The sequence below is a fragment of the Gymnoscopelus microlampas genome, assembly GCF_963454915.1.
Source record: "Gymnoscopelus microlampas genome assembly, chromosome: 3".
In the NCBI taxonomy this organism is placed as follows: domain Eukaryota; kingdom Metazoa; phylum Chordata; class Actinopteri; order Myctophiformes; family Myctophidae; genus Gymnoscopelus; species Gymnoscopelus microlampas.
Window position 1 is genome coordinate 24,411,945 of NC_139940.1, and position 21,072 is coordinate 24,433,016.

Here is a 21,072-nt window from a genome sequence, read left to right on the forward strand (position 1 = left end):
TAATATAATATAATATAATATCATATCATATCATATCATATCATATCATATCATATCATATAATAATGACAAAACTACATTAAATCATTGTACTTTGTATAAATTATGGATCTCAACAGTAAATTGAGATCTTTGAGTAACAGAGGTTGAGCATCCACAATCACGATCACAGATAAAAGGTGGCCCCAACAGTCTACACCATACAGAAGTTTATTCACCACAGTCTGCAAAAAACTGAAAGCAATGCCTAGCCCTAAACAGTCAAAGCTTTCATTTCACAGATCCATTGATTCTTTGCATTACAGTTCACCGCATACCATCCTTTGGGTTTGGCATTTTGGACAGATGTTGCACATTGACCATCACCTGGTGGTGTTATCCAGTACCTAAGAATAAATAAATAATTAAATACATTTATAATAAACTTCATGATTCTTTGTGTTTTTTTAACGTATTCTTACTTTTCAGTCAGGTTACGTCCATCAACCCAGTGCCATCTTCCAGATTCAGATGTCAAGCCAATCCAGAAGCCATTATGTTGATTATTGCTGGACCAACTACTCTCATAGATGTATGCCTGATGACCATAGTATAAAGAATAATAAGCAGATATGTTTTAGTACAATACTGAAACTGAAACTATTTGTATTTTCTTATTAAACCTATTTCCAACGTAATTGTTGTTTTGCCTGCTCTTACAGTCTTTACAGAAGAGATCACAATAATGTCTATCCACACATTCTCATACACACACAATAATTGTAATTGATAATTATTATTATCATACAGTTAACGCTACCTGTTCCTGTGGACTGTCTATAACAGTCAAATCTGAGTTCTTTGCTCTGCAGTCGTCTCGAGCTTCTTGCCAGGATTTACGATTAACAGGTTTTTCATTCACAATTGCATAGCAGCTGGGCGAATGGTGGCGCCAACCATCCTGACAGGGTTGACATACTCTGCCTAGAGAGAAAAGAGAGTGAGAAAACAACCAATGAAAATCGAGCGGATCATAATTTAATTATTATTGGATTATATTAATATTTTATAATACATTCATATTGTTGTCTCCGCCAGGCCGAAAGGCATGGCGAGAGAGTATGTTTTACCCTCCGTCCGTCCTTCCGTCCGTGTGTGTGTGTGTGTGTGTGTGTGTGTGTGTGTGTGTGTGTGTGTCCTGTCTGTGTGTTACCAGCTAATCTCCGGCACCGTTGGCCCGGTCGCTGCGAAACTGTGCACACCCACTCCCTGGATGCCAATTCAGAACCTCTACCCCACATTTTTTCACATGGGCCTGTTATAGCGCCACCAGGAGGCCGATTTGTGCAAAACCCATTTTTTTCCCATTACACCTACAGCTTTTAACCAAACGTCATGCAAATCGGTACACAGTATCTCTATAGTCATGTGATCAACCCGGATCTGTCCGATTTCCCATATTGCATCCTCATTGGCTAAGGTTGGCTTCCAAAGTTTGCAGGATTGGTCCGTTTTGAACAAACTGCCTCCAATCATGAACGCAGCTTGGCATTTCCATAAAATTGCACATGCACATTCCCACTAGGACGAGGAAGAAATGCCACTTGAACATTTTCAAATCAGCCTCATGGTGGCGCTATAACTGGCCGATTTGCATTTTTAACTATAACTGCACCGATCTGCGTGAAACTTTGCACGCACACTCCCTAGAGGCCAAGGAAAAACATTGGACTGCATTTTTCACATCTGCTTTTTACAGCGCCACCAGGAGGCCGACTTATGTAAAATACATTTTTGGAGATTATTCCTTCAGATTCTGTCCAAAAAACACGCAAATTGGTACACTGCATCTCCATAGTCATGTGATTCTGATGGATCTGTCCAATATTTCATATTCCATCCTATTTGGCTTACAGTGGCTTCCAAAGTTTGCAGGATTGGTCAGTTTTAAACTTAAATGTGTTAATTTAGCAAAACACATTTTTGGAACAAAATGCCTCAAATCATGAATGCAGTGTCCCATTGAAAGGCCTAAGAAGAAATGCCACCATTTTCACATTGGCCTATTATAGCGCCACCAGGAGGCCACAATAACCTACCTGACCTGGCGGAGACCTGGAGGAGCACTTTTTCTAGTTTCCATTGATTTATGCTTACTATTTCCTTTTCTGGGGCAGTAGACATCCCGACTCCACTGAACCAAAGTCCAGTTGAGACCATCTCTTGTCAGGTTTTCTAGTTGTCTCGTCAGGTTGATGTTCTCTGTCCTCAGCTGCAGGTTTTCTGTGGTCAGGTTAATGCTCTTGTTCTTTAATAGTGGAGCTGCTAAGAGAAAAATCGTTCACTTTGTGATGCAAGCATGAAATTTGGTACATTTACTCTTCAAACCCCACTCTTTTCAAAAATACCGCTGGCCACGCAAAATTCCAAAATGGCGGCCCACATATCCAAGATGTCTGTCCAAAAGTTAGGTTTTTCCTTTATAACTCGAAATGTATTGATTTTAAGCACCATAAATGTATTAAAGTTGAATATAAATGTGGGCATTGCGGATATTTTGGTACTAAGTACATGTCTGTATCTATTACGGTTCTTGAGATACAGCATATAGGTACTTTTACAGACTCAGGAGAGTAAGAAATGTGTAACATTGATTGTTAATAAGTGAATATGGTGATATTTGGTGTTATTTTCATAACCTGTTATTTTCAGTAGGGTTATAACATACAATTCTAAATCCAAGATGGCGTCCAAGATGGCTGCCGTTAACTTGAAGTAATCATATCTTAGCAACTATGATACTTTTTTTTGGCGTGCATATGTTTTTTGGTCTATGAATCCAATGGGGCCATTGCAGTACAGAATTTAGACGTTGATAAAAGTGGATATTTTGGTACCTAGTGCATGTCTATATTATTGCGGTTCTTGAGATACAGCTTGAAGGTTCTTTTACGGAATCGGGAGAGCATAAAAAAGAGGTTTGAGTTACACCTCACAGTTGCAACTGCACAGAGCTGTACACATGAGACCCAGTTTATAGCACTTGCACCTGCCACGACAGCCACATTTACAGCCACATTTGGTAAGCTGTTTGCACGTCTTGGCTATTGGAGAGTTGGCTGTCCAGAAGACCTGCCATTCCTCACCAACCTTCTGCCATCCCCAGTGTGCAGGGTCCTCTGCTCGTGGCTGACACTGGGTTGCCTGGGCCCACACACAACCAGCCTGGTAGGCAGCACGCCTGGTGTGTTGGAGCAAAGCTGCTCTGGTTGGTGGGATTGACTCATAAGGCCTCTGCTTTCTGGCAAACATGTCAAACCTGGCCTCATCCACAGTAGCAGCTGTGCTGGATCTGTCATACATTAGGATGACAAACCTCTCCAGAATCTGTAGGTCACAATCCTCCACTGTGGGAGGGTAAATACCCAGTTTGGAGAATACAGGCGAGACCTCTGGGCATATGTCCCATGTCTGCCAAGCAGTTTTCTTGCCTTTGTTGCGGAAGGCTGACACAGTGTCACATCCTGTAAAGGCATGAAAGAATAGCATGCCTTTGACCTTCTCCTGGCCAACAAAATGAAATAGGTCATGCACACTGATCCAGCGCAGGCTCTGACCTTGTCCAAATGCAACCCACATCTGCTGTAGTCCAGCCTCTTGAAGAGCAGCGAAGACACTTAGTGCTAAGATGAGAACATCTGTGTCATTTGCCTTGATCAGGATGGATTGGCTACCATGTTCTGCAGCATGTTTGGCGTGCACAAAGATGCAGCTATCAGCTTCCTCATGAGAGCATTTATCCAGTCCATCAAGACCAGTTTCATGAGTGCTGAGGACAGCAGGTCACAATCACAATATTTGGAACGAACATTTGTGCAACCTTGTCGGCAAGAAAGTGATACAACTTGTGCCTCAGGAAGTTATGCCAGTTAGATGGCATGTGTCATTGTGTACTTGCTGCTGTACATGTATATCACTGGTAGGAAGTCAAGAGCTGCATAGTCCTCAAATGTCTTGGATATTTTTGGTGGCAGGGCATGGACCAAAGCTGACCCATCTACAATGAGAACATCTGCCTCAGGTTCTTTGTCAACTGGTGGGACATAAGTCTCAAGGATAGAAGTCAGCTGAGACTTCTGGCAAGAGTACAGTCTTCCACCTTTGCTCAACGCAGCAGGAAAGGACTGGTTCTCATGCTGAAAGAACTCATGCAGGTCACACACTCGGCTCTGACAGGAGATGAAAAGCTTTGAGAACAGCTGACAGTCCTCCTTGAGAAGCTTCTGCTTTGAGGGTTCAGCAGAAGAGGAATCCTGTCTGAAGAAGTCAGCTTTGTTTTTCTTGATTGGCTCATAGAAGAAGGATGGATTGTCTTCCAGTGCCTTACAACTAGGTTCAGTTATTATCGGTTAACCTACACCTAGCCCGATCATTCTTCCAATGCCATTTAAGTCCCGTGTGATCTGTACACCATCCGGGTAACTTAAGCCCCGTTACCCTTGGCTCGGCTCTCCCGCGCTGGCACACCCTTTCGATTCAGGTGCGGCTATCTAACTATATCTACTAACTACCAACTATGGTTTACTAGCTAATGGATATGGGGCAGTCAGACAGCATTTGGGACACTAAACTAAACTATACTACAACTACAAGGCTAATAAAACATTAGTATATCTAGATCAGCCGACACTGAACCCCATGCTGAGTTACACAGCAGTGATGTCACCAGTGTGCCCTGGTTGTGTGCTGACATTCACTCTATTGCATTTGTAAGATTTTATCAATGTCTAAATTCTGTACTGCAATGGCCCCATTTGAACACATAGACCAAAAACATGTGCACGCCAAAAAGAAAGTTTCATAGTTGTTAAGAGTTGTTAAGTTTTTTAGTTTTTGATTTAGAATTTTATGTTACAGCCCTACTAAAAACAGGTTATGAAAATAACATTTTCATTTTGCCATATTCACTTAACAACAATCAGTGTTACAAATGTATTGCTCTCCCGAGTCTGTAAAAGTACCTATATGCTGTATCTCAAGAACCGTAATAGATACAGACATGTACTTGGTACCAAAATATCCGCAATGCCCACATTTATATTCACCTTTAATACATTTATGGTACTTAAAATCAATACATTTCGAGTTATAAAGGAAAAACCTAGCTTTTGGACGGACATCTTGGATTTGTGGGCCGCCATTTTGGAATTTTGCGTGGCCAGCGGTATTTTTGAAAAGAGTGGGATTTGAAGAGTAGATGTACCAAATTTCATGCTTGCATCACAAAGTGAACGATTCTTGCTATATTCTGCAGTTAGCCGCTGCACTATAAGGTATCATAGGCTTGGCTCAGGTTTCCAATGAGGTTTGTCAAATTGTTACTATCATTTGACAAATCATCAATGCCTGATTTGAGTTTGTCAACAAGACTTGTCAGGTTGTGATTGCCTGCCAGGAGAGCTGTTTGGTTGTGTCTTAACTGTTTCAGTTCACTCAAATCTTTATCCTTCTCATTTGCTGCCCTGGTAACTGCAAAGAGAACGTATGAAAGAAACACCATTAAAATGAGCTGGTTTGACATAAGAACTTATGGATGCATTGACATGTTTTATACTTACAGTAGACACAGAGGGCTATGATGGCTGACATCAAGATAACACAAATAATCCCCGAACAAAACACCACCAGCGGGAGATGATTGGAACCATTGGCTGATTTCTTATCTGGCAAGAGTAACATTGCTTTTGTTGTTAATAGACCAAAAAAAGCATTTCGTCTTATAAAACAGTATAGTCCTATAGTGGCAGAATATGGGATTTAATTAAAATAGAATTAGAAGATTTATTTCTTCTTAATTCTGTTTCTCTGAAAAGTTTTTGTTAACTGAAGCTAAATTGTGTTCACAAACCAAAAAACAAACAAAAAACTACATGCTAGTCTTAGCAGCAGTAGTCAGACTGGCAGAAGTTAGTGGTTTGCACTTCATTGAACACAGTATTGGATATAGAAATTACATCTCTTGGGCATAATTTGTTGTTTATTTTGTAACTTACCCTTTGTAACAGGAGCAGGACCTGCTTCATTGCCTTGAGTATTTACCTTAGCGGTTGAATATATACATGTAGTATCTTCTCTTGTAGCTGACAAATGAAAATAAAGGATCAAGTTGGAAACTAGTATAAGGTTTATTTGGAAAATTCAGGGTCCATTGCTGAGTATTTCACTGGAATTCATGTTTTAAGTCTATTATCAGTTTTAAGTCAGTTATCATTCACTGAGGGAAAACATTTTGAAAGTAACTTCCCACAGCTGTGGGATACACTCTAACAAAACAATAGCATTTATTGTAATGCAGTCATTTTCTATTAAGACTACATTGTAGATATTGCAATGATGGAGATCATTTGCACAGCATCGCTGAAACTCACCTTTTGGTCGAGACGTTTTAGGATTGTTGAATACGACTGAAGCATAATTCACCTCTTCCTCCTCCATTGCTCATTCTGGACTTCATGGCATGGATGCATTTCTGCTCAGAGAAGAGAGGTTGTAATATTGTGTAATATTTCACCTGGAGAAGTTGTTGCTTCCTCCCGTTCAGTTTGATCTTTTTTGTGTGATGTTGGAATATGTCAATTTTGCTTCTGCTTTTTCCTAAATCCGGTTAACTTCTACATTGCTTATTCAACTGATAATAATGGTATTGTAGATGACATACTGTAAATGTCAACACTTTGTTCAGGTTTAAAAGAGAAAGGCATACATGAGTTGTAAGTTAACATATGAGACTATTTTCATAATAAACACATTTAGGGGTTAAGATAATCAGTGAAGTGAATACTCTTGATACATACATTACAGAGAAGGTATTGTAGATACACTGAAACCCTGTCACAGTGTCACACAGACATGGGAGTGTATCCGGAGTTATTATTTGCAAACTGTTCTCCTGGGGTTGCTAATGGGGAAGCACCCCATATAGTACACTACATACTTTATTTGCATTGTCATGTTTCATATTATGTCAGGTGTGTGCAACCAGGAAATTTCTGCCTACAGTGTCCACGCACAACAACATCTTTTCAGTACGCCTATGGTGTGCACAGTGCATTCTATGATGGGTAGGGTTAGCATAACCCTAACCAAATAATATGATTTTATCAGAAGCTTGATGGCCTATACATGTACTGTAACATTTGATGTTGATATAAGGTTTTGACACTATTGTAATTGATTTAGCACAAAGAATAGGACAAGTAGAAGTTTATAAACACACATTTGGTCGTACAGTAGAAAAATGTGCTCTGTATTTAAACTCCCCAAATATTTTGTAGTGACACTTATTAGCCTTATATATCAGCTAATCACTGTATCTAGTGTGTGTACCACAGATGACAGTTTGGTCCGAATGCAAACAATACATTTGCGGGACTTCCTCAGTCAGGGCGAAAGGAGGTCAGTCTTGAAAGAGCTCCTGGAAGTGGAGGTACGCAAATATCAGAGGTTAAAGATCAAAGTATTTTATTAATCAAATGCACAGTATAACACACAACAGGGTTATTTTGAACAGTTAAATTCTTGTGACATGGCAAGAGTGTGTCTTCAAAGGAAGGGAAGTCACCCTGAGCCACTGGCTCCCCCCTGAAATGTAGCTCTAAGCGCAAATTCAATAAAGAAGATCTCTGAGTTGTCATTCACAGCTACGTGTGTGCACTTCTAGCTAATCTGCAGTCAGCCAATCAGGCAGTTGGACTCCGCCTTTAAATATCACTGCCTCAGACATGTCATTCTCTTTCCAGCATGCAACAAGCAACCCACCTCCATCCCCAAACTCCACCATGCCTCAATCGTCTAGAGTTGAGAAGGAAGGGGGTGTTCTCCCTATTCAGCATATCATGTACGTTGCATATGTACGATAAATGTTAACGGAGTCTAATTGCCAAATATGTTTATTGAATAATAAAATGTTTTATTCAATTCTCATTTACAACAACTCAATCTCTCTCTTATTGAAATAGTCTGATGTTGAAACACTGAATGTGAACTGTATCGTGTGGGTAATGTAGTTCATTTAATGTGAATAATGAGGAGGATCTGTGGTGTAAATTTGCCTTTAGCCTTGAGTCATTCTCACTGTAGGGTAAAGGAATAATGCTCTATTTTTAACCAATTCAAAATGGAGAGAGTTTCTTTTTATAATAGCAGCATGAATGCTTTTCAGACATTTTCTTAACTAGCCTGGCTTCTTAACCACTTAAGCCCTATTTTATATTTCTTCATACAATTGTGTCATGTGAAAATACCCAAAATAGTCGATCTACAAGCTCACAACATATCGCATCGTAACACGTTGTGAGCTTGTTATTGTTGTTATTACTGCTATTTTCACTACTTGAAACATTTTACCTCTCTGATGATGACAAGTCCAAAATAGTGATGCCAGGTTGAAAGTAAATGTGGTAGCAAGGAGGAAGAAATGGTATCTGTAGATAAGATACACTAGATAAATACACTCAATCTTTGGGACCATATTGATTACCATATCACACCAAACAAGGCCACAATACTGACTCTAGGAAATACCAAGTATCGTTATACTTGTTATACAATTGTCATTGTCATACGATTGCATGAATTTGTGTAATACTGTAATAATTTATTAGTAATCAGCCTGGTTAGAGCAGAAATACTATACAGTACAACCAGTCTGTCTGCAAGTGCCAGTAAATAAAGAGAATTAAATACTATGTGTATGAGGAAGTGATTACATAAGATGGTATTTGAATTGAAATATCATCCTTCATCATCCTTTAGTGATCTTGCCTATCTATCTATGAAAAGGTGATTGAGAGTGCATGAGCCTGACCAGCTTGTGGTTGGCTGAGAGGGACAATCTGTAGGGACTGGCTTTGGGAAATTATTATTAATAGCTTGTAAAGACAAGATAAGCATACCAGTTACAGTGCAGTCAGAGTTACAGATTGTCCATACAAAATATATAGTAACTGTCAGTGTTGTATAGTAAGCCAGCCATTGTTTTCAGCTTTAGCAGTGTGTAAAATAGATTTTTAGTATGCTGGATACATGAGATCAGTGGTTCTCAAAGTGCGGTCTGGGTGACCATGGGGTCCTTTAGGAGTTACAGGTCTGTAACTCGGTTGGTTCAAATGGAACCAAATGGACCCGTTAGGATTTTACAGTGTAGATTCAATTGGTGTCCCAGAGATGGAACATTTTATCAAACAGGGGTCCGTGAGGACTAATGCATAGTATCAAACTGAGGGTCCTTGAAATAAAAACGTTTGAGAATCACTGAATTAGATTAATATTGTTATTTGTCATGGCCAAATGATTTAACACTGTTAATTCACACGAGTAAGATAAAGCTGCATGTGTACACATTTTAACTCATTGATGATTATTTCATTGGGGTATGTTGATGTCATCCTCTGAAACCTCCCTCGATACCCTGAAGATCTGCCATGTTGAAACGCTGGTTGCCATACAGTACTTGCATCGAGGCTACCAGTGTGCATCTACCCTCCTTCACTCTTCTTTGCAACCATTTCCTGTCAAGTCCTTCCTACTTTCAGTACCACATCATTTACATCATTACCCAACATTGTTTTTGCAAAAGCCTGCACAATTCACATTTGCACAAGAATTTGCATGCCACAAAACCATTGTTACAGCTGGAGTTGGTGGTCCACTCGGCTTTGTACTTTGTTTTTGTTTAGAGACAGTTAAGAAAGCTGAAAGGGAAATTATTATTGTGGTGAGGCATAAGAGGGATTCAAAGCTTCCTTCATGGAAGGGTGGATCTTAACCCTGCGATTGTCCATCAAAGAGCATATGTAGAGTAACAGTAATAGTGCCCTGGAAGAGCTGGTCATATCTTTTTCATGAACGCTCAGAATTCTCATCCTTCCAATTGTTCTTTCCATACCAATTGTTCTTTCCAGTACTATATTCTCAGTCAGGACACCATTCTATCACCTGTAACGCTATCATCATTGATGTTAAAAGTGATATTTGACTGTTTCATTTTAATGCCATAAGCATCTTAGAAAAGTGTACATTTTACACATCAAATAGGGTGATTCTGGTTATGATTGTGTCTGTGAAGAGTTGGCTGCTGTAATGCTCTAACAAGACCACCAGAGAGAGATATTGAGGTCAATTTGGAACCCTTACATTTGTACTTACTACACTTTCAATTATCATTGCATGTTTGTGTGTGGCCACAGATTCCCCTTTCTTTCCAGATTTGTCCTTGTTTAGAAATGATGCAACTGTGACTGATGATTTGATTTCATTGTTTGGGATAACTTGGAAAGTGTATGGAAGTAGCGTAAACCTGCATTTCGTTTTCACTGAGAAACATAAAGAACTCTGACACAGTTACACAGAATAGCAGGCATCATTAGTACTGCCACAGCCACCTGCTGATGCTGAACCTCAACCGACACTTAGAGTCCTACCTGGGCCGCGTCCAACAGCTGGAGGAGGAGAATGACTTGCTGCGCCGGCAGGTGCTCAAGTAAATCATACTTTTTTTTGTTTACTTGATCTGCTCTTTTTTCCCTCTACACCTATACCTCTTTGCCAAAAATAGCCGATCTACAAGCCCACAACGCCTCGCAGATCTGCTATTTTTGGCTAAAGTTCTCCTCAGAAAAGGGATGCTAGGTTTCGAGTGGTTATGGTAAAAAGAAAAATCATATCACATAAAGATTTGGCGGACCCCCTGTAGTAACTCTGAGGACCCCCTAGGGGTCCCGGACCCCCTGTTGAAGACCCCTGCTGTAAACTAAAAAAAAAAAAAATCCCTTTTTTTCAAAAGGGCACTTCTGGTCAAGAGGGCAAAGGGCAGGTGCTCTAGCACCACCTAGAGTCTATCTGTGCACATCCCTGCAGGAGATCCACGCCCGGAGACAGAGCAACCAGGGGGTCTCAACGCACAGGAAAGGCTTTGAGAAGGAGCTGAGGCTGGCGAGACAGGAGGTGGAGGCAGTGTGGCAGGAGAGGGACAGAGCAGAGCTGGAGGTGGGGAGCCTGGTGGATGAACTTGAGGCTCTGGCTGCACAGAGGCAAAGAGTGCATGGCTGAGGCCCAGACAGAAGCCAAGAAGAAGCTGGATGAGAACAGGAAGGAGATGGAGGTGGAGCAGAGAGCACAGATATGGCCGAGAGAGAAGGTCTGCCAGTTGGAGCGGGACGTTGAACTGCAAAGTCTGCAGTGTTGCTATGAACCTGCTGTGTTGTTGTGCATGTGACAATAAATCACCTTGAACCTGGAACTTTTGAAAAGGCAGTTCCTTTACAAGAGTTATTGAAATTGGTGAACAGTGTCACAGGCAATAGCTTACAACATTCATTGAAGTAGTGTATTTTTTTAAAATGAACGTGTCATTTATTTGAATTATTTGTACCCTCTGTACCCCCCAGGCAAAACCAATGTCTGTTGTATGTTGCTCACAAAATAAGTATTCAGTCACAATGCTCGATGTCTTGGTCACAGCTTCATAATAAAAATAATGACTCAAGCCGAAAGGTTAGGGAACCACATCGGGGTGCAAAATGCCTTCTTTCAGCATGTTTGGCCTGTTTACTGTGAGTCATTCTCATCCGGTCTGCACGCCTTTCCTGTCTCTCTCTCACTGTTGCTAAAAATAAAATTAAAAAAGGAAATGCCAACAGCACTTTGCTGTAGACTTAGCATGTGGTAACTTGGACACTTAATATACATATAAACATAGAATATACATTGTTAAATGTTGTATAGAGCACTTGTGACCTACAGCACCTGTAGCTGTTCTCCTGACGGCCCTGGGACTGGGCCTGAAATCCCTGTGACATGGATGGCCTGGTAACATGGTAACATGCATGGTACCATGGTACCATGGTCACATCATGACAGGGCCTTTGACAGGGCAATGACAGCTCTGTTTTTCAGTGCTGTGAGAGGGCCCTGATGTGACAGGGCCTGACATCCATACAATTCTACTTATAATCGTAACAGGCTCATGGGAAGTAGGCTAATAATTACATAATAATCACATACTAACAGTCCAGTTTAATGTAAAATCTGATATTTGGAAATCGATGAGATGTTTTCTAAATTATATAAGCAACACAATATACAATAGAAATAAAGCTTACATTTTAATTGGTTTGTTGTCTGATAGGACACAGCTACTGTCTCGACCCAATGAAGCTAGCTGGCTGCATCTCTTTTCTTCCACCACTCCACCCCTTCCTCAAAGTACCGACCCCCACCCTTCCAAAAGAAGACACCAAAATGAGCTATGGGAGTCTAGGGTAACAGGACTAGGCAGCAAGCTGGAAACCAGAGGACAAACCTCAATGACACCCCTCCACCTCAGGTTATTGTGATCTGTATCTGTTTTGTATTAAAATGAATTAAAAAAATAGTTTTTATTAAATGTTCTTATGTAATGATATCCAACACCCATTGATATGTAAACATATCAATGGGTGATTAAATGTTTTTATTAAATGATTGACCCATTGATATGTAAACACCCAACATTGAAGAGTTAAAAAAGAAATAAGAGCCACCATTTGAACTGTGATACAAGTGCTGATCATGAGTAGTGGCACATTAAAATAAATTGATATTAATTAGAAAAATAGAAAGTGCTTTATTCAGTTATTGATTAAATAATCAACCACTGAAGGTACTAGCTCAGGAGGTAGCGAAGCCGTTTGGAAATCAGAAAGTTCCTGGTTCCATCATTGGTTCCTTCTGACTTTGTGTTGAAGTGTGGCTGAGCAAGACGCTTAACCCCTAAGCTAAACCAGACGGCGATGACCCTTGCCAGGATGCTCTGAGTTATGGAGTAAAAGGATTTTAGGACCTTCTCTGAGACCTTGAATTCCCTCAGCTGTCTGAGGTGATACAGGCGTTGTCTAACCTTCTTTATGTGTGTGTATTTTCCATGTCAAGTCATCGGTGATGTGCACACTGAGGTATGTGAAACTACTCACCCTCTCAACATGGTGTCCCGTTGACAGGTCTGCCTGCTCCAGGTAGGGCCCCTCATCATTATTTGTGACCAGGCCCACCGGTCAAACCCTTAGACATCGCATTGGTGGAAAGGTACACTACCCCTGCACCACCAAGTGCCAAACATAGAAAGGTACATTACCCCTGCACCACCAAGCGCCTAGGAAGGTACATTACCCCTGCACCACCAAGCACCTCACATAGAACATTTTTGGGGAAAGGGCTTATTTGTTCGTAGCTCAACAAGTTTAATTTAACAAGAACAACATATATGTTATTTTTCATACTTTATTATCATCAAAATATTTCCAAAAACAAAAATAAAAAAGAAGAACTTGTCCTTCTCTTTTTTTGTGGGTGAAAACAAAACTCTCTCACACGCACGCACGCACGCACGCACGCACGCACGCACGCACGCACGCACGCACGCACGCACGCACGCACGCACGCACAACCACACAAACACACAAACATACAAACACACAACCACTCACACAACCACACAACCACACACACAACCACACAACCACACACACACACACACACACACACACACACACACACACACACACACACACACACACACACACACACACACACACACACACACACACACACACACACACACACACACACACACACACGTCAAATATATTGCCAATGTCACTGTTAAAAAGAGAACCAAGTGTGCTGCGTTAACATTTGGATCTATTGCATTGTCATGGGCTGGAGATGGCAGATGTCAATTCAGAGCTTGTAGAAGATAAGAGACGGGTGAAGGTGAAAAAGAACCATGAGAAAGGTAAGAATACTGATCATTAGACACAAAGTTTGCTATAGTACAGGGGTATGACATTATATTCCCCCCATTGTCATTAAGCAGAAACTGCATGTTATCAAATATTTACGAATACATTAATATTTGGACATTGATTAACACTGTGCATGAGATTTCTCTTCAATATTGCAATCTCTGCCAGACTAATGATCATATGGAAATATCAGCTTAATATGTTCGCTTATATGTTTAAAAGTGTTACAGTATATTGCCTTACAATTTCTTGTATTCTCACATGATGTCTTAAAAACAACCATTTCCTCTTTATGGTCATGTGTGAGTGTGTGTGTGTGTGTGTGTGTGTGTGTGTGTGTGTGTGTGTGTGTGTGTGTGTGTGTGTGTGTGTGTGTGTGTGTGTGTGTGTGTGTGTGTGTGTGTGTGTGTGTGTGTGTGTGTGTGTGTGTGTGTGTGTGTGTGTGTGTGTGTGTGTGTGTTTCTAGTTTCTAGCCTTCAGCTTTGGCTTACTGTGCATCCTTCAAGCCACTCTCAACATTTTCCTACGGATGTTTGCCTGTAAGACAATACTCATCTGACTGTAAAAAATTATAAAAACACCTTATTTTGATAAAAAGAGCTTGAGAAATAATTACTCCACCCACAAGGCATCTCCATGAAGTGCTTATGCTTTTACCATATCATTGTTTTAATGTGGCAAGTGATGGTATTTTGCTAAACATTTAAATATATTTGAAGCTGCATTGTGCAATGGTTTTGATTACAGTTTTGTCATATTAACTTAAAATAGTATGACATTGACACATACAGTACAGTAGTGCACATAGCCAACTTCTCAAGCTCAATGTTTTGAGTGGTAAAACCAAACAGCTCTGATTGAGTTGTTAAAAATTCATAATATACATTTATGTTTAAATAGAATAATTATAAGATAAGAAAAATAATTTTCTTGGTAGACAAATGCAAGGTTACGGTTAAATTTCTCTCCACTGAACATTGAACAAAAATTAAGAACCTTCAAACCTGTTCATGTCATTGCCCACTCAGATAAGTTTTGTGGAGAGTCGGCTCTTCTGGCAGCCAATCACAACCTGACAAGCCTGGTTGACAACCTCACCACAGAAAACCTACAGCTGAGGACAGAGAACATCAACCTGGAGAGACAAATGGAAAACCTGACAAGAGCAAGAGATGACCTCAACTGGACTCTTGTTCAATGGAGTCTCGATGCCTTTTGCCCTCCCAAAAGTAGTAATCATAAAACCAACGGGAACATATAACATGCCATATAAATAAATGGGAAAGAAATGGATATAATCCAATACTAATGAAATTGAATTAAAATGTACTCATTTTGTTTATTGGTTTGGTTTGCATCTCTTTTTCTGACCAGGCAGAGTATGTCAACCTTGTCTGGCAGGTTGGCGCTACCATTCATCCAGATGCTATGTGATTATGGATGCTGAATCTGTTGATCAAAAATCCTGGCAAGAAGCTCGAGACAACTGCACAAAACGGAACGCAGATTTGACTGTTATAGACAGTCCAGATGAACAGGTACAGCACAGTTAACTTAGCTTAACTGTATGATAATTGTGTGTGTATGTAAAGATGTATATGAGGAACATACATTAATGTGAGCTCTTCAGTAGCAGACTGAAAGAACAGAGTTGGCAAAACTACAATCAAGTTGGAAATGGGTTTAAAAAGAAAATCATCTAAAATGAAACTGACAAAAAGGTTTAGCAAACTAAAACATAACTGCATATTGTTCTATACTGTATCAGACGTACATCTATGACCACAGTTGGGGTAGCAGAGATGAAACTGATGGCTACTGGGTTGGTTTGACATCTGAAAGTGGAAGATGGCGCTGGGTTGATGGACGTAACCTGACTGAAGAGTAAGAATACATTAAAAAAAAACTCCAAGAATCATGAAGTCTAACTAGCATTATATATCTATTTGTTTATTTATTATATATTCAATCATTCATTTCTTCTCTCAGGTACTGGACAACACCACCAGGTGATGGTCTCTGTGCAACATCTGTCGAAAAGAAATCCACATTCGCTGTGAACTGTACTACACAGAAGCGATGGATCTGTGAAATGAAAGCGTTGAATGTTTAGCCATTGCTTTCAGGCTTTGGACATTAGCAAAATTGTGGTGACATACCAATTTTTTTTTTTTTTTAATCCAGTGGGTTGCTCATATTCACACACATGAATCACTTTCTATATGATTCTGTTACTACATTACTTACTACAGTATTTGTATTTCCGCTTTCCGGTGGTAACCAGACAGTATATGACCTATGGTGAACTTCTCCCCAACACATAGTAGGCTACTCAGTGGACACACACATTTGCAATCAAAGGACCATGATGGATATACGTTCTCAAGCTTTTTTTGTGTTTTATCCTTTTGACAGATATATACTTGTATGTTCATGTATATGCATTTTTGTGAATAAAAATGTCAATCAAACAAACTTAGCAATTTACCATGTTTTTTTTTTTTTTTTTTTTACAAAAACTGTTTTGTCAGGCACAAGTATGTTTGTTAAAGGAGTAGTTCGACCCAAAAAAAATATTTTATTCTATCAATTACACACCCCATGAAGCCTTGAATTCGTAGATATTTTTTTGTTTTTGGCACATTCCTGAACCAATAATTTGATGACTCTGCCTTTAAATGTTTTTTTTTTTTTACATTGGACGACTGAATGTAGAATGGCATTTTTTTTTTATGGCTTTTACATTGGACAACATAGTGTAGTATCGCATTTTCTATGTTTTTACATTATATGACATGGTGTAGCATGGCATTTTTTTACATTGAATTACATACTGTAGTGTACTGTACTTTGTAGTGACTTTTTTTTTCACCATTGTGTCACTACCGAAACGAAAGTTTGTCACTACCGAAACGAAAGTTAAATCCGAAAAAATCACTAAGTGTGGAGGCCAAAATCTTCCCCCCAAAAACCTGTTAGGAGTACGTTTCAGGCAATTTAGAGTTGATTGGTAATTTTCGTTTCGGTAAAATTTATTTTACCGAAACGAAAGTTAAATCCGAAAAAATCACTAAGTGTGGAGGCCAAAATCGTCCCCCCAAAAACCTGTTAGGAGTACGTTTCAGGCAATTTAGAGTTGATTGGTAGTACTTTGTAGTGACTTTTTTTTTTTCACCATTGTGTCACTACCGAAACGAAAGTTTGTCACTACCGAAACGAAAGTTAAATCCGAAAAAATCACTAAGTGTGGAGGCCAAAATCGTCCCCCCAAAAACCTGTTAGGAGTACGTTTCAGGCAATTTAGAGTTGATTGGTAATTTTCGTTTCGGTAAAATTTATTTTACCGAAACGAAAGTTAAATCCAAAAAAATCACTAAGTGTGGAGGCCAAAATCGTCCCCCCAAAAACCTGTTAGGAGTACGTTTCAGGCAATTTAGAGTTGATTGGTAGTACTTTGTAGTGACTTTTTTTTTTTCACCATTGTGTCACTACCGAAACGAAAGTTTGTCACTACCGAAACGAAAGTTAAATCCGAAAAAATCACTAAGTGTGGAGGCCAAAATCGTCCCCCCAAAAACCTGTTAGGAGTACGTTTCAGGCAATTTAGAGTTGATTGGTAATTTTCGTTTCGGTAAAATTTATTTTACCGAAACGAAAGTTAAATCCAAAAAAATCACTAAGTGTGGAGGCCAAAATCGTCCCCCCAAAAACCTGTTAGGAGTACGTTTCAGGCAATTTAGAGTTGATTGGTAGTACTTTGTAGTGACTTTTTTTTCACCATTGTGTCACTACCGAAACGAAAGTTTGTCACTACCGAAACGAAAGTTAAATCCGAAAAAATCACTAAGTGTGGAGGCCAAAATCGTCCCCCCAAAAACCTGTTAGGAGTACGTTTCAGGCAATTTAGAGTTGATTGGTAGTACTTTGTAGTGACTTTTTTTTCACCATTGTGTCACTACCGAAACGAAAGTTTGTCACTACCGAAACGAAAGTTAAATCCGAAAAAATCACTAAGTGTGGAGGCCAAAATCGTCCCCCCAAAAACCTGTTAGGAGTACGTTTCAGGCAATTTAGAGTTGATTGGTAGTACTTTGTAGTGACTTTTTTTTTTCACCATTGTGTCACTACCGAAACGAAAGTTAAATCCGAAAAAATCAGTAAGTGTGGAGGCCAAAATCGTCCCCCCAAAAACCTGTTAGGAGTACGTTTCAGGCAATTTAGAGTTGATTGGTAGTACTTTGTAGTGACTTTTGTTTTTTCACCATTGTGTCACTACCGAAACGAAAGTTTGTCACTACCGAAACGAAAGTTAAATCCGAAAAAATCACTAAGTGTGGAGGCCAAAATCTTCCCCCCAAAAACCTGTTAGGAGTACGTTTCAGGCAATTTAGAGTTGATTGGTAATTTTCGTTTCGGTAAAATGTATTTTACCGAAACGAAAGTTAAATCCGAAAAAATCACTAAGTGTGGAGGCCAAAATTGTCCCCCAAAAACCTGTTAGGAGTACGTTTCAGGCAATTTAGAGTTGATTGGTAGTACTTTGTAGTGACTTTTGTTTTTTCACCATTGTGTCACTACCGAAACGAAAGTTTGTCACTACCGAAACGAAAGTTAAATCCGAAAAAATCACTAAGTGTGGAGGCCAAAATCGTCCCCCCAAAAACCTGTTAGGAGTACGTTTCAGGCAATTTAGAGTTGATTGGTAATTTCCGTTCCGGTAAAATTTATTTTACCGAAACGAAAGTTAAATCCAAAAAAATCACTAAGAGTGGAGGCCAAAATCGTCCCCCCAAAAACCTGTTAGGAGTACGTTTCAGGCAATTTAGAGTTGATTGGTAGTACTGTATCTTCTTCACCCTGAAGAAGCAAACAAGCGAAACGCGTTGTGCAAATAAAGAAAGCAAACTCAGTCCTGGAGTTGTGCGGTCCCTTCTTTTGAAGGTTTTTCCTTTTAGTTATATACATCTCTTGCACTGACCTGCACCTCCAGTCGAGGTCTTACAAAGATGTGCACGAGTCTTATTTAGTTCATATATATATATATATATATATATATACATAAATATATGTTTTTTTTTTGTTTACGTAGAAACTCATGTACATTCTGGGTTAAAATGGTTAATTTAATTATTGAATAAATAGCATTAAAAAATACATAATGTTAAAAGGTTTATATATTACAAAAAATGCTGTGCCTATTGCTGAGAGGATTTACAGTAATTGGGCAAAGAGTCACATGGTCAGAGTGAAGCTGTCAACCAGTCAGAAGCAAGCAGAGTTGACACAGAGAGGACTCTCTCTCTCTACGTCGTCCTCAGGCGAGCCGGTGGCAGTGGCCGGCTAGTCTCACCCTCCTGAGTCATGTTTAAGAGAAACGTCAGAGAGAGAGAGAATAATATTGCTACAGTTCATGGTAAATGTGTGTCTGTTACATATTGGTCTGTGGATATGTAATGTGTTGGGAACAGGAGTAGAAGACTAGTAGCATAGATTAGATTAGATTAGATGTCTTTATTGTCCACAAGGGAAAATTGTTTTGCTCAGGTCAATGCATACATTCAACAAGACAATACATAAATAAACACCACAATTAAAACACCTAGCAAAGTACTTCAATTCTATAATAAAAGATAAAAAGTTCTAAAAATGTAAAAGAGACTTTAAAAGAAAGCAATGTCCTCTCCACACTTGTGGAGCACCCACCCCATAGGTCCAACACACAACGCCTCGCAGCGCAACGCGAGGCGTTGTGTGCTTGTAGATCTGCTATTTTGGCTAATGTCCCCCTCCGAATAGAGATGCTAGAGTTCAAATAGTTAATGCAAAATAAAAGAGTTCCCTATCACACAAATATTTGGAGGCCCCCCTCTAGTAACTCTGAGGACCCACTAGGGGTCCCGGACCCCCCGTTGAAGACCCCTGGTATAGAAGGTAAAGCCGGTCTGTTACCTTGTTGTCTCGTGCGCTCCAGAACCCAAGAAGCTTTGTTGGAGCAAAGAAAGAAACTATTATTCATTCATTTATTTATTCATTAATTCTTATTCTATTTTATTTTATTGTGTACAGCACACAATATCCAGTTGAAACAAAGTCACAGTTATCTAACTTTGACTTGCCTATAATAGTGCGGTGGCTTATTTTGTCTTATTTTACTTACTGAATTGTCTTCGTGTGACGGTGGCCAGGTTGTCACATGTAACTTGCCACTTCTTTTTAGAATGCTGACACTCTTTACTTTGTCTCAACAATAAATAAATAACAATACACATTAAACTCACAACAATAAAATATCAGTTGCACGGTAAAGTGCGGGGTGCGTAATTACTGTGAGAATAATACTGTTTGTTAGGTACTGCAAGACTACGCCACCTTTTTATTTAAGAGGTAGGGTCCTCTGTAACACTCTTTCTTAGGCTATTCACAGGTTCGAGTTTACCCAGGTAAGTACAATACTTTTAAATGAGAACAACACTTCAACACATATCCCTTGGAGAAAGCTGGACGGAAACAGGTTTGTATAAAAAGGTAATCTATTTTATTAAGCTAATACAGTGGCGTCTATAAGCCATAAAATATTGAAAAGCATAAACAAAATATAACACTAATTCTAAAACCTCAACCTCCTAATGCGCCCACTAACTAACTAAAATACAGGAATACAGACAATCACCAAACACTAAAAACAGACAGGGCTTGTGCAAACTATAGCAAATAAATAATGAATTTAGCGTTAAAGTGCCAACTATTACTGAAGCAGTAAAGTGCCAAGTGCCAATTCAATTGCTATATGTCATATACTCATCACGGTTCAATGCAAAAGGTGGGAATGTCCTTATATGGGGTTTAACTGGAGCGGGGGTTTAGGCCAGGAATCACTGTCTCTTCTTGTCTTCGTGCGTATTGCCTGCAATCATAGAAACTAGAACCAGTTCATCTGTTCAGGTATATTTCACATATGAGGTTTAGGACCGTGGGTTTATAAAGGTAACGTTGCATAGAAGGACACTTACTCGCCCGCCAGACTGTACGTCTGGCTTTGAGGGTGTGAAGCGCGCAACGTTATCGCCACTGGACCTCTCCTCCGTTCCTTGGTTCGTCTGTCTGTCCTCCCCGTCTCTGCTGCTACTGCGCCGTCTGCTCACCGTCCGCTGCTGGTGGCTTGGTACGTGCCGCGATCACTGTATTCCCCACCTCTGCTCCGTGGTATGTCTGCTCCTCCTGTGCACAACCGTCCCTTCTGGCTGTCACTTCC

General features: G+C 39.8%; 1 protein-coding gene and 1 long non-coding RNA gene across 4 annotated transcripts in view; one reads left to right on the forward strand and one right to left on the reverse strand.

Annotated features, from left to right (window-relative positions):
* The window catches only part of LOC311040361 (C-type lectin domain family 2 member B-like), a 38,820-nt gene extending 22,546 nt beyond the window's left edge, over positions 1-16,274 (forward strand). The window contains exons 1-6 of one of the 3 annotated variants that reach the window (XM_084050603.1): positions 13,727-13,810; positions 14,287-14,359; positions 14,849-15,052; positions 15,195-15,358; positions 15,589-15,704; positions 15,810-16,274. In XM_084050603.1, coding sequence (XP_083906729.1) covers positions 13,802-13,810; positions 14,287-14,359; positions 14,849-15,052; positions 15,195-15,358; positions 15,589-15,704; positions 15,810-15,933 — 690 coding nt within the window. In that variant the 5' untranslated portion in view covers positions 13,727-13,801 and the 3' untranslated portion in view covers positions 15,934-16,274. Of the gene's footprint in view, positions 1-13,726; positions 13,811-14,286; positions 14,360-14,848; positions 15,053-15,194; positions 15,359-15,588; positions 15,705-15,809 lie in introns of those variants that run through there. The other 2 variants (XM_084050604.1, XM_084050605.1) reach the window with 2 other exon arrangements.
* On the reverse strand, positions 481-2,228 carry LOC311042408. The gene is made up of 3 exons (XR_014600505.1): positions 2,137-2,228; positions 800-963; positions 481-577 (listed from the first exon to the last, which is right to left on the reverse strand). It is a non-coding gene; the product is annotated as an uncharacterized lncRNA (long non-coding RNA).
* Positions 16,275-21,072: the final 4,798 nt, after the last annotated feature.